The sequence below is a fragment of the Nanorana parkeri genome, unplaced genomic scaffold (assembly GCF_000935625.1).
Source record: "Nanorana parkeri isolate BGI_ZX_2015 unplaced genomic scaffold, ASM93562v1 scaffold572, whole genome shotgun sequence".
NCBI lineage: Eukaryota > Metazoa > Chordata > Amphibia > Anura > Dicroglossidae > Nanorana > Nanorana parkeri.
Window position 1 is genome coordinate 271,640 of NW_017306840.1, and position 14,062 is coordinate 285,701.

The 14,062-nt window shown below is 39.2% G+C and overlaps 1 protein-coding gene across 9 annotated transcripts in view; it reads right to left on the reverse strand.

The window, feature by feature from the left end:
- Window positions 1-2,396: 2,396 nt before the first annotated feature.
- Window positions 2,397-14,062, reverse strand: part of EYA1 (EYA transcriptional coactivator and phosphatase 1) — a 104,209-nt gene continuing 92,543 nt past the window's right edge. For all 9 annotated transcript variants that reach the window (XM_018562327.1, XM_018562326.1, XM_018562323.1 and 6 more), the window contains 5 exons: window positions 13,380-13,540; window positions 9,345-9,459; window positions 9,097-9,218; window positions 4,214-4,314; window positions 2,397-3,232 (listed from right to left, as the gene is read on the reverse strand). In XM_018562327.1, coding sequence (XP_018417829.1) covers window positions 3,152-3,232; window positions 4,214-4,314; window positions 9,097-9,218; window positions 9,345-9,459; window positions 13,380-13,540 — 580 coding nt within the window. In that variant the 3' untranslated portion in view covers window positions 2,397-3,151. The remainder of the gene's footprint in view (window positions 3,233-4,213; window positions 4,315-9,096; window positions 9,219-9,344; window positions 9,460-13,379; window positions 13,541-14,062) is intronic.

Below are 14,062 nucleotides of genomic sequence, written 5' to 3' on the forward strand. Positions count from 1 at the left end.
TTGCTGTCTGCTTTAAATTGGGAAGAGTTCCCTTCACTTGCTCATAATTAGGAAGTAAGGGAAACCCTCTTCTACAGAGTTGGCCCAGGAGTACATGTCCCCATTGGAAGATGGTAAAAACCGAGACCAGAAAGGGGTTCTAACCCTTACTTACTCCATCCAAAAAGATTTTGGCTTTCCTATAATTGTGTTTTAGAGGGATCTCCTGCAGCACTGTACATACAAAGACCATCCATGTATATGGGGAGGTAAATAAACAGAATACGTTACTGTGGGTATCAACATTTTCAATGTCAGAATCATTATAGTTCTGTGTCCATTTGAAACAAACCATAGGTAAATGCATATATTTCAGTATCTTCTAACAATGTGCATTGCCACTTAATTTAAAGTAAGTACAATTTTGTAGTTTTGTTAGGAAACATAAATTATTAGACAAGCTTTAATTTCTCATACAGCTGTTTTTTAGTGGTTTGTTTACCACATCAGTCAGATAAATAGTAACTCAACTGTCTTTCGAGATCTACATTCTGATTGGTCTCCTTTATTGCTTTGCGCACTGTGATGCTAACTGATGCTATGACAAAATAGTCTGATGACCTGCAAGTTCAACATCAGTAATCATTTTTGTGACTGCATGTGAAAACTATTTATCATCTGGTTATTCAGTATTATAAAACAAGTAAAATATAATAGGCCAACAAAAATTTGTGCTTGTATACACCCTGGGTATTTGCAGATTAATGAGCAAGTTTAAAGAGAACCTTTGGCCAGACAATTTACATAAGTATTTACATATTCTTAAAGTCCAATTAAAAACAATTTTTTTTGTTTCAGCTAACGAGGGAAAGACTAAAAATGTCTGTATTTTATTTCTGTCTATGAGCCCATAACGAGATTTCTCCTCACTTCCTGTCCATTTGATTTCTGTGCAAGAAGACAGGGGTGCCGTAGTCACTGGGACAGGAAAGCATATACAGCAATAAAACCATTATGTTCTAAACGTTGTTCACTGTACTAGAAATGTGTTTTGTTTTTGTCTGCATCCTCATTGGAGAGACACAGTCAATAAACCCATTGCACTCGAAACTCCTGTTTCTATGTAGCACAGCATTAGGTGTAGCATGCTTTGCTGCATATGCGTCAATAAATAGATGTATTTGATTTGCTATTGGAGTGCCGGTGTCTATATTCCCATTGGAGAGACTTCCCAATACCTGTCCTGACAGAAAGTGAGCAGACATCTTAAAAGCGAGACACACGGCAATACAATCCTGACAATATAACCCTTCTTTGCTCTATCCAAAACATTTTCAGTCTGTCACTAGGTCACTGCAGTACAGACGTTCGGGGTAAGGTAAGTATATCATGTATTTACTGACTTTTTTTGCTTTCATGCTGGTATTTAGTATGGCATTCCAGACATATAATGTGGACCTTGATTTTTATTGCAAGGTTTGCTTGAAGGATATGTAAATACTCAGTAGCCTTGACACATGTTTACTTTAAGGAGTTAGTCCTTCCAAAACAGATTCAATTTTTAATACACTCTGTCAAGCTGGATTGACTACTGAGATGTGTTTGATGTAATACTATGCTTCCCACCTAGGAGCCTGTAAAGCGAGCCTCACTCTTCTTTCTGTATTGTACATAATAAAAAATAAATTTTTACAACTCAATAAAGAGAATTAGACCTCACTGAAGAGAATTAGACATTGCTATAATCTCAGCAGATGGGTGAACCTGGGAAATCAAGCAGTAGAATTTCTCTCACAGTATATTTGACTGACATAGCAATTACGTGTGTTTAATGTGGAATAGTTAGAATGCATTATTAGGACAATTCACAAAGATCTTCACATGGATTGTTGCTTCTGGCAGGGGATAAGTGAGAGATTCTATGAGAACTCTATGGAAAAGTTCAAAACATGGAGCCATTTGACATGGCGATAAATTTGGCGATAAAATACAGATATTAATTCCTGAGAAGTAAAGGCTGTGAACAGAAAAAAATACCAATTTCAAACCTGTATGCTATTTGTTTTTGTTAACTGGACAGTTGGTTGAGAAAATTAGCTCAAAGCAAAATAACAGTTGCTGTTAAAATATGTCCTACATCTTAGTGAATTGACTTTTGACTATAAAAAAGGACCTTTAACCTGGTTTATACTTTCAAATTGTCTCTGTTTTGATGATTTTGAGCAACAAGAAAAGAAGGCCTATCAGTTTTGTTTTGACAAATATGTTTAGATTTAGGACAGGGGTAGTCAGGGCAGGGTTTACGTCATTTCTGCGTTATTATAAGCTCTTGGCAGGTATAGATGATGAATTAGTGCTGTAGAGCATGAAAATGGCAAACAGTAAATGAAAAATGTTCTTGACACTTGACATCCATGCGTTTGGTCTTAACAAATTTACCTACAGTAACAAAAGAAATATATATCTACATATTTATAACTAACACTTTGTTAAGGCACTGCACAACCGTTTGTACACACACCGCCCTGCATACTTGATCTAACAAGGCATTGCTACCTCAATAATATTACCTAAACCATATGTAAGAGAAACCATTATTACAAATTTACACAAAAATCTTTCTGTACATGATTGTCTCAGTGATGTACATCATTTAAAAAAAAAAAATTACAGTATACATACTTTAGACAAAGACATTTCCAAGTATCCGGCCTGTAGTACCTTGTTATCATATCTGTATCTCAAGCTGCAATGTCCATTTATAAATTAGTTGTAGTCAGTAAACTTTGAGTTTAGGGCACTATACTAAATGATTTAGCATAGCTGTTTGATTTGCAGTAAAACCTGCCATTCCACTGACCAACTCCCTAGAATGGAAATTGTGGAGCCTACAAAGTCTCAAGCTTTCTCTGTCTTCCCTTCACAGGTATGAACCATTTATTCCATGGAACAATGTATCATGTCTCTAGAACTCTAAGAAAGGCAAATGTTCTGATATTGATTAGGCTCATGTCTTCCAAGTCCCGATGCTTAATTTTTCAGCATTATAGCAGACAGAAGATAAGCACTTCTGGTAGGACTTCCATATCTGTATATTGCATAGGGAAACCAACACATCTGTAACCCATTACGAAGGTGTATTTTCTTGTGGATTCAAAGTGCTGTTTTCTTGCTACAAGTACTCAAGTTCCAGGGCATGGTGCAGTGCCATTAAATCTGAGTGGCTTGATATTCTCCAAAATGGCATTGAATGCTGCAATTATAAGAAACAAAGAAACAAATAAGTAAAGGATATCCCAGGACCGCAAAAACATTAGCAGTTTAAGGTCATAATTAAAAAAGTATTTTATTTAATTTTAATTATAACATAAAGTGGTCACTCAAATAGGCAAAAAAAATTGGGGGATTTAAAAAGTGTGCTCTGTTCAATATTAATGTTTCGGACAACCATTTGTCTTTAGGTTATGTAATACATGGATGAAACATTATCTGGCTAATAATGAACTTTCTTACTATCTTGTTTAGTTAAGACACATTAATTCAATGCCAGGTTCAGAAAGGAACTTTTGTTATAAGTTTGGTTTGGACACTGGCGAAAATCTGGATAGGAGTGGCAATCCACAGTCCAATCACCCTCTTGAATCTGTTAAGATCTGGGGTGCCCCTGGATTTGTGTTGATCTATCATTAGCCGTTAGAAGATATTACTTTAGATAAATTAGTCTTTGACTGATGACCATTATGACTTGATTTCAGGCAGCATGATCTTTAGTAAACTTGTGTTGTGGTTAATGTGAATGATCTAGTTCAGTAATGGCGAATCCCGGCACTCCAGCTGTGCCAAAACTACAAATGCCAACATGCATCTGCTTCTGGGAGTTATGTCTGTGGCTGTCAGAGCCTTGCAAAGCCTCATCCAAAACAGCTGGAGTGCCAAGGTTCGCCACCACTGATCTAGTTGGTTAGCATCCTGCTAAACAATAGAAGGCGTCAATTGTGACAAATAAAATGCTGCAGAGTAATGCAGCATAACAAGAAAATGTTGATCATGTGACAGGTATTAACAAATGACTTTTCATGGATAATAATTGGCATGAGTTTAGTTGTAGTAATTAATACACAAGGAGTATCAGCAATTTGCAAATGTTCAATTTACCTGAATATTTACACACAACTTGCAATCTGTATGATTGTGCTCTCTAGTCACTCTTTACCATGTACAATAACATGTTTACCTTTTTTGCTCCTTGCTCTTCTTCTACTCCATCTCCTACTACTACATAGACCACTTTCCTGCCAAACCTCTGGACTATCCTCTCAAAGCAGCTTTCTTTACCTGTGAACATGAAAGTAAAACAATAATTTAAAAAGCATCTTACATTGTATTCCTCATTGCTAGGAGCTAATTGCAGACATTACTGAATGTTGTGTCTAGGCAACCTTTGTGTAGGTGAATGCAGATAGCTATAGATATACTAGCATGGCAAAGAGCAAAATTTGAGCACTCTGCAGTAAACATAGTGGCCATGTGGAAAGTATTTTAAGACATACTTATACAAAATATTTTATTTATTTATACCAATTACAAAGCTCATTGTCATCTGGTCCTGTCTTAGGCTGGGTTCACACCTGGGTATTTTTCAGCGCTGATCGAATCACTGAAAAACGCTCAAGAAGTGAAATCCTATGAATCCCTATGGGCATGGTTCCCACCTGGGCGTATTTCAGCCCGTTTTGTCACGCTGAAAAGCGCCCTACGCGCGAAAAAGTACTTGAGCTTCTTTTTCGTGCGTAGGGGCAGATTTCAGCACGCATCCATTGGTATTCCCGAGTGCGGTTTGGGGTTAACAAAGCAGTAACCCCGAGCCACACTCGGGAATTACAGCATAGGTCTTACCTTGTCCGCGATCCCCGCTTTGTCCTCCGGCCGCTGGCGTCTTCCGGGTTCTGTCCCTTGCGAGCGTCCACGTCGCAGGGGGGCGGAACCGTCGGGAAGTTTAAAAGTTAAAAAAAGAAAAACAGATAGAGAAAAAAAGGAAACAAAATCATACCGCCAGGGAGATTAAAAAAACGAGCGTCGAACACGCATTTCATTGGAGAAAAAACGTGCTTAAAAACTTGCTAAAAAAACGCGCCTATTAGGAATGGCCAGGTGTAAACCCAGCCCTACAGTATAACATTTGCAAATAAAGGCAATTGGAGGTATACCACATAATCAGGGTTGAAAAATGTTAGTGTCTCACCAGTCAGTCAAAAATTTCACCAGTCACTTTTTTCACCACATAATGAAAAAAGTACTGTAAATTTCGGGAAAAAAATGTTTTTCCTACGTTATTTTAAAAAACATTTATTCTTACCCATACTTTTGGTAAAATATAAAAGACGGGGTCACGTCGGATAAATAGCCACCAAACAGGTCAAGCCTTAAAATTGCGCACGCTTGCAAAATCGCAAAAAACTACCACACCGAAAATTGGCCATAGGCGACGATTTAAACGCTTTTACTGCTCATCAGTTTAGTGTTATCAGTGATTAATGGCCCTAAAATTATTGCTCACACTCCAACGTTTGCGGTGATATGTAACACGTGCGGCACAATAGGCGCAATCGTCGTTTTCGCACATAGGCGCACTCAACACATGTTTGCGTGTGTATGTGGGGGGTGGGGGACTTTTAAAAAAAATGTACTGTGTTTAAAAAAAATTTATGCTTCTTTAATTTTTTAATTCATCTTTTTTTACAATTAACTTTATTGCCATCACATGGGGGGCTAAGATAGCCAATTTACATGACAGGTCCTCTTTATGGAGACGTCAGGGGTCTCCAAGAGCCCTAATGGCACCTAGGGACCGTCAGAGAAGCTGATGAAGCAGAGATATGCTTCACCAGCTTTTCCCCACCTTCTGAAGCTGGAGAGTGACAGCAGGATGTGGAAGTGATGTAACATACATCACTTCCTGCATTCGGGGACTGCAGAGGAAGATCGTGTACTGACCTCCCTTTGATCTCCTGTCACAGAGCAGCCATGCCGATCCCAGCCGCACTGGGCACAGCGGATCTCGGGGCTGGCAACGGCAGTGACAGCTGCTGCTAATACAAGCGATCAGGCGTCTCTCGTGATGCCCGATTGCTTGAATGTAAAGCTCCCGGCCAGCCGTTTAATTACAACGGCCGGATGGGTAGCACAGACGAGAGGACAAGCTGATTTTTCAAGCCCTGTTCATAATGTTAACTGAACCTTGTTGCATCAAAAGATTTAGGCGTTGATAGAAATGTGCCAGCCAGTGCAGTGGCTGCAGTTTATATTTTAAAATAACAATAACTATTTGCAACTTCGGTTATAGATAGTTCCTCATTAATTATAATGAAAAAAGAAAACATATTGCACGAACTTAGCAAATGTCTTCACTATTTTTCACATACTTTGCATGCAGATATTGTCTGCTGTCCAAAAGAAGCTATGCTATGACTGTAAGACCAGCTTCCATTTTGCTGCTGCTTTCTGCCACAACTTTCTCACTACTCTATTCATTTGAGCTACTTCATCACTAGCATCTTTAGCATTTCTTGGAAAGCTACCAGCACCAGAATTATATATCAAGCCTGTCACAACAGTTAATCAGCAAAACACCCTTTTTGTTCTGGAGCCCCTACAGAGAGGGCCACACGATCAGTAGTGGAACAAAGCATCCATCACTATAGTAACTACCTTATGAATTTCCCAATTGGACTCCATTTTCCTTTTCTTTGGCTTCCATTCTGTAAATTTTAACAGTTCTTTTGTGTTTTGGTTCTAAACCAGTGTTACATGTGCCCAAGAAATACTTCAGATTGTACATGGGCACATTCCTTGGAATCATATATAAAATTTTAGCAAAAAATGTATGAAAACATATCAGAAATATTATTATAGGACAACTTTAGCCAGCTTTCTTTTTTGCTTTTGATAGTGTGGGTGAAGGTTGGAATTTGTTGATATTTTTATTGCTGTCTGTGTTCTCATTGAGGAGATTTCCTCAAAGTCTGTTCCTGACAGAAAGGAGGGAGAATCTATCCTTTTGAGGCCCAGAAAACAACAAAACCATGTTTCTTTCCAGTACAGCGGGGAAAGATTAGCATTTGTAAGGTATATATATTGTTCTATGTGCCTTCCTGGCCTCGTTACCCTCATTTCTTATTTCTAAGGATACAAATTAAAAAGAGATCATTCTAACAGTCACATACAACAATAAAAGAGTAAAAACACTGACAAAAGTTCTAACTCTTTCCTAATCTATTTAGAACTTAGAAAACAAAGTTTTGGCTGGAGTTAGGCTTTTTATTACAAGAGTTACATTTACACAATTAGGGGTACCAAGGACCAATGTGCCCGTTTGAAGGGATACTTAAAGTGACACTAAACTCAGGGTGTAAATCTTCAAGCATTCAAGTAACTTAACTAAGAGGGTTATTCACAAAGCTGCCGAAGGATCCAGCTGTAGCTTTGGTTGATCCTTCGGCTAGCTTCGGTTACGGGAGCCCTTTGGTTCAGTAGAACCGAAGGGCTGCTGTACGGGCTATTCACTATAGCCTGTACAGCTCCCGAAGTTGGCCGAGCGGCTCAGTCGAGCCGAAGGCATATACTTTGGCTCGACCGAGCCTAGGAGAAATCCGAAGCTGGCCGAACGGCCGGCCATTGGCCGACTGAAAGCCTGCTACTGACAGTTGGGTGGAGCCAGCCGTCCTCTCACATCTGGCTCCGGCCACTTGCATTGACAGATCAACGCCCCCTGGTTACCGGTTAACCAGGGGGCGCTGATCTGTAATTACAATGAGAACTCGGCAGAGCCGCCGTGATATCATGGTGGCCTCGCCAAGCTCTCAGTGTGCAATGACAGTTCAGCGCCCCCTGGTTACCTAGTGGCTTAGCGGAGTCGGCGGTGATATCAAAGCCGGCTCTGCTAAGCTCTCATCGTAATGACAGAACAGCATCCCCTGGTTACTATGTAACCAGGGGATGCTGATCTGTCATTACAATGAGAGCTTAGTGGAGCCGGCTTTGATATCACCGCTGGCTCCGCTATGCTCTCATTGTAATGACAGCCAGTCCCGGCCAATAGAAAACAGTTGAGCGGAGCTAGCTGCTCTGCTAGCTCCGCCCAATCGTTTTCTATTTTTTTTCTACTTTTTTAACTGGTTTTCTATTCTGCTCGGTACCTCAGAGGTACCGAGCAGAATAGCCGAGCCGAATGCCGCTCGGCGGCATTCGGCTTTTCACTCACTTCTGTTCGGCATCTATGAGAATAGGCCAAACAGCAGCAAGTAGCCTGCCGGAGGTTCCACTCAGCCGATCCAGATGTTGCATCGGCTGAGTCGAACTCCTTCTGCACTTTGGGTCGGCCGAACATGCTGAGCATGTTTGGCCGACCCGAAGCCAGCCGCAACAAGCCGATGTATGGCTGATTTCAGTCGGTGTGCGGCTGAAATGAGCCATACAAGCCTGAAGTGAATAGCCGAACAGCGTTCGGCTCACTTCACTACGGGTCAGTTATTCACATGGCTGCCTACGTCAGCTTTGTGAATAACCCTCTAAGTAACAAAACTCTACCTTATTTGTGTAGATCCTCAAATCATCTCTGAGTTCATGCTGACACTGTCCTTCCTGCTGGGGGGTGGCTACTTTTGTTCCCCATGGTCCCTGTGTGTGTTGTAAAGTAGCCACCTCTCCAAGATCGCTCCGTTGATGGATTACAATCTCACATTTCGTTTACTTATCTTTACTGAAATCACAGGAGTGTGCTTGGAGCAGTGGCCACTTTACAACACACACAGTGACCATAGGGAACAAAAGTAGCCACCCTCCAGAAGGAAGGACAGTGTCAGCACAAATTCAGAAATGATTTGAGGATCTACAGCCGAGTGATACACATATAAGATACATTTTTGTTAATAATTAGGGTACTTGAATGCATTTTTAAGTTTTAACTCATGACTTTAAGATTAAGCACTCTGGGAGTACCTGACAAACATTGACTCTTTAAAGGAAAAATCTATATTTTGAGAACCAATATGTTAGTTAGCAAAATATCATTTATATGTTTATAAGTACTTGTAACATTATCTGATCTGCAATACTCACCTATTTTAGTTGCACTATAAATATTTTCAATAGGAAACGCAACTCCTAATCCATATAACAGGACCTTTGCCAATGCTGGTATAAGTTGTGTAGTTGTGACAAGTATATTTACACAGTTTGTCCTGTTGAAAAAAAAATACATTGTAATTATTCTATGTGGAAATTAGCAGGCAATTAATATAGGTATAGGTAAATATGGGTAAAGTCACATCCCTCAAGCTAGTGCTGTAAATGAAAAGGAAAATTACCTAGAGTGAATTAATGTGAGGGCTTTCAGTGCAAGTGTTAACCAAGAATCTGTCAAGGCTTCAATCTCAGCCCTCAGCTGTAGCCAAGCTTCCCTCTTTGCTGGGCCAAGCAGACCTGTAATAGACAAAAAATATTGGATAAGAAAAACTGCTCATTCTTCAGTTCTTTCTAGGAAATTTTTTTTTAAAGTTCAAACAAGGAACAAGATCTAAAGGGAAATAACATCCACATACTTAAGCGGTTATAGTTTGTTTTCCCGACTTAAAAGCGGAGCTCATGAATAAAATAAAATACCTTTACATTTAATTTAAGGGGCTGCACTTTGATGTTTGAAATGGTAGTCATTTGTATTGTCCCACAGCAACCCATTAGATTTGAAATGCATGCTAGAAAATAAAGGACAACCGAAGAAAGAAAAAAAAAATTGGTGTGTATTGGACAACACTATAACAATATAAGTTTTGCTTGTGTAATATCTTCATTAGATATTCTGATAAATGGGAATATATTTAAACCATTCATTGCGTGTCTCTGCATTTTAAACAACTCCCAGCTTCCCAATTGTGTTACTGTGACTCTTTCTACTCCTGGCTATTGTTTCCATATCACAAGCCACATGGGTTGTAAACAATAACCCAACAGCAACCTAATTTAGATCCTCTAAGCAGGTTGCATCCCATGTACATTTGTTAGGTGTAGTGACCAATTGGGGTGCCCTATAATAGCCACTGTACAGAAAGTAGAGGTTATAAGACAATGTTACCTAGCCATGATTTTTTCTTTACTGGGACATACAAGAACTCAGTATGCCCAGTTGTAAAGCTGAGAGGTAAAATAACATCATATTTATACTGCTCATTGCCATGTAAATATTTGTTTGTGTTATTTGTAACTATTATGTAACCTCACCAATAAATGTATATTGCTAGTTGGACTACTTCTTTTGCCCAAGAATCCTCAGATCTAGGTGAGTTTATATAAATACTCCTAAAGTGGTTGCAGTATATTTATATATCCACTTAACCTAGTCAACAAACACAGACAGATTTATTTAAAAGAACAAAACACTTTTTGTGATAGCTTGAATGATTTAACAAGGAAGAAATTAGACAACTTAGGTAGAAATAATTATGGTCAGACCGATTTGAAAAATAATGATGATAATGTTAAGATTGTATAACATTTTGACAAAAATACAGAGCTTGACCAAGGCAAACTTTTGCAGAATACTTTAACCCACATCTGGAATTTTGGCCAAAACCAGCTAAGGTTTTGTTATGGGATATTTTCTTTCATAAACATTTCATTGGATTTTCAGCTAAACAGAACATACAAGAATAGGCAGAGCACCAATGTGTAACATTGCACTTACACAAGGTACATCAAACATTAACATATCTAGAATGCATAGGGAACAAACATGTGGGCAGTGTAAAAAGGCAGAGTCCAGGGTACTGGGTAAGGGATAAGCTTAATGGGTTGGGAACTCAAACTAGCGTTAGGATGTAACCATGCTATGTGTTGGGCATGCAAGTCTCCAAAGGGGTTTTCAGTAAGTAGTCAAATCATTGACAAGGTGTAGGCTGGACTGGGGAGGAAGGGTAGGCAGGAAGGTAATGTACATAAACTAGGGAAAGTCTTGGGTATAAGGCAAACAGGGAAAGAAAGAGGGGGGCAAGGGACCGAGAGGGAAAGATGGAGGAGGGATAAAGGAGGAAAATAAGGGGGAAAAGGGAAAGAAAGTTAAGAACCATTCATATAAGTTATTTTGTATGACTGTAAGCATATTGCAATTTTTAACCTCCACAAAGCTCAAGGAGGGATCCTAGAGGCCTTTGTGATCACTATTTTAGTTATAGTAAACAGACATTTGCATAGGTTAGTGTGAAAAACAGTTCAGATAAGATTATAATCCCTAATCCATAGTTTAGATACACACGGGCAGATCTTATATGATCTTCTCTATAACGACTGTTCTTTCCAAAGTCCTCTAACCCATGAGAATGTGTTAACGTCACACTTGGACAAGATAGCAGTTCTTCATTGAATAAGGACACATGTCATACAAAGTACAACAGTCCACATTAAGGCGTATAAAGGTTACTATGTTTATTCATCTGCTTACACCTTCATTGTTGATATTATTTCTAATCAGACAATGTAAAGTGGAACTCCAGGCAAAGACAATAAAGTGTAATTTGCCAGATTCCCTTTATATTTGCTCATCAACATTATTCTTACATTATTATATATGTCATATATTGCATAAAGTATTTACCTACTGATCCTGCCATTCCCCTGAATATGACCTAATTTCCTGTTTCAGCTAACAATGCTACTCAGCCACTTGTCAAATGGCTGGTCCCCCCAGCATTGTCAGGACACGTAAACAGTGTGACCCTAATATGTATGAGTAAGCACTGTGCACCTTGGCTGCATCCTCCAGTGCTCATTCTCTGCAATTGCAATTTTTTTCTGAGTTTCAGCACTGCTCAGTCTTCCCTTCCTGTCCCGATGTCATTGCTGAAGGAAATCTCCGCTGATCAAAGCTGATGTTAGCAGTCAAATGACCACCGAGTAAAACTTTAAAAAAGGTATTTGTATGCCTTTTATATTTTAAGTATCACCTAGTTTAAAATGAATAGAGAGGCACCATGTAGGACATGGTTTCTGTGTTGAAATTCTGCTGGAGGTTGGTATTGCCTGTGTCATTCTAAAAATGCTAGTTGGGAGGCTGTATTTCTCAATGACATTACTAAGCATGCAGTATATGAGTGTCAAAGAAAGTCAGAAATCTTTGTAACTATACTTGTTCCAAATCAGTTCCAAAGTATTAAAGCCAAAGCATCTTCAGAAGAAAGACCACCAATTAAAGTCTTCATATTTCTCTAATGGCAGGTTTCCCTTAAGTGAATAGATCAAACACACTTAACTGTTGGTCCCTTGTGTAGACAGCTATATAAGTTAGATCAAATCAAGGTCTAGGTTATTCAGGTTGCGTTTAGTCAGTTCAATCAATCTTTAACACAATAATTTAATATGCGGAATAGCAGAGTGAGGTTTACTTTACACAATGAGCGTGATTTACTAAAGCCAAATAGGCTGTTCACTTTGCAAGAGGATTTTCCCTTAGCTTAGTGAATGTGGTAAAAATTGATTTTGCGAAGCATACCCAATCATGTGTACAGCAAATAAAATACACTATTTTTGCTTGCCCATGATTAGTTAATAGAAGCCAGCAGAGCTTCACCTGATTCTCTAAGCTGAGGGAAACATCCCTTGCAAAGTTACAAGCCTATTTGTATTTGGTAAATCAACGCCACTGAATTATGAAAACTATATTTTAATTGCTGTTTGTTTTCTGTCACGGTAGTTTTTAATTGTAAATTGTATTTAATGTGTAATTTTAAAGCAGGTGCAATTGATGGAGGTGCCCTCCGCACACCTTTCAGCAGTCCTGGCCAACAATCAAATAAATGGTGCTCGAAGTAACTTCACGGATGGCACTGTGCAAAATACAAGATTGAAGAAATAGGTCACCAGCACTCCATAAGTTAAAATGAATGAGTCCTTTTAATGGACAATGATGTCACAGAAATCCAACATGAGCCGACGTTTCGGGGCCACACTGGGTCCCTTCTTCAAGGCAAGAGATGTGACCTAACACATCTCATCTCTTGCCTTGAAGAAGGGACCCTGTGTGGCCCCGAAACGTCGGCTCATGTTGGATTTCTGTGACATCATTGTCCATTAAAAGGACTCATTCATTTTAACTTATGGAGTGCTGGTGACCTATTTCTTCAATCTTAATTTTAAAGCAGAACTCCAGGCAAATACATACTCAGCTGAAATACAAAATTTGAACTATTTACCTGCCAAAGTATTTTAAATTCTTTTTGGCAAGTGCCATGTTCCAGGCAACCTTGCAAGAAGTGCGTGGGCACATGTGTGCTTGTTAAGTAGACACTGACTGGGTTCTAAATTTGCAAGTTAATGTGACGGCTCATTACTGAGTATGCTACATGGTTTCTTACCTCCAACATTATTTTTATAGGTGTTGTAGATTTCTTTTACTCTTCTATAACGAAAAGCCAATTTTCTCATCCAGTCTACACCTCCACGAACTCCAGTAGCTAGACATAGGTTTGCACTGGTTGCTGCTGCTGGGAAGCCATCTGTTCCAAAGTTATACGTGCTGAAACAATAAGTGAATAAAATAATTGATTAGATTTACAATAAGGAGTTGGGAAATTACATATATATCTGTGACATTTGTTTTGGTCAAGACCTCATTATCCTCTGCCAGTTATGCAGGTATTACATCCTTATGTGTAATGCTAGTGATGGGAAGCTTATCCGGCATGCACTAAACACTGGGTGTCGGAGGATCAGAATCTCTGTTGCATAGCCAGCCTATGTGTCCCCTAGCTGTAGTGCTTCTTTAGGCTTTTATACACAGATACTTGATGGAGAAAAACATTTCTGGGAACATATCCATATCTTTATGAGCTTCCAGCTATTTTCCTGGCTTGGGGGAGCAGCGCAAATGATTGTGAACGTTAACATCAGTGCCTACACAAACTACTGTCCAAGTTCATTGTAAAATGCTGTAATGGGAAACGTTTCTGCTCAATCCACCTCTTCTGCCCCAGTTATCAGGAACATGTTCTGAGTAACCACTTTACTTTGTCATGAACTGCAAAGGCAATGTGAAACT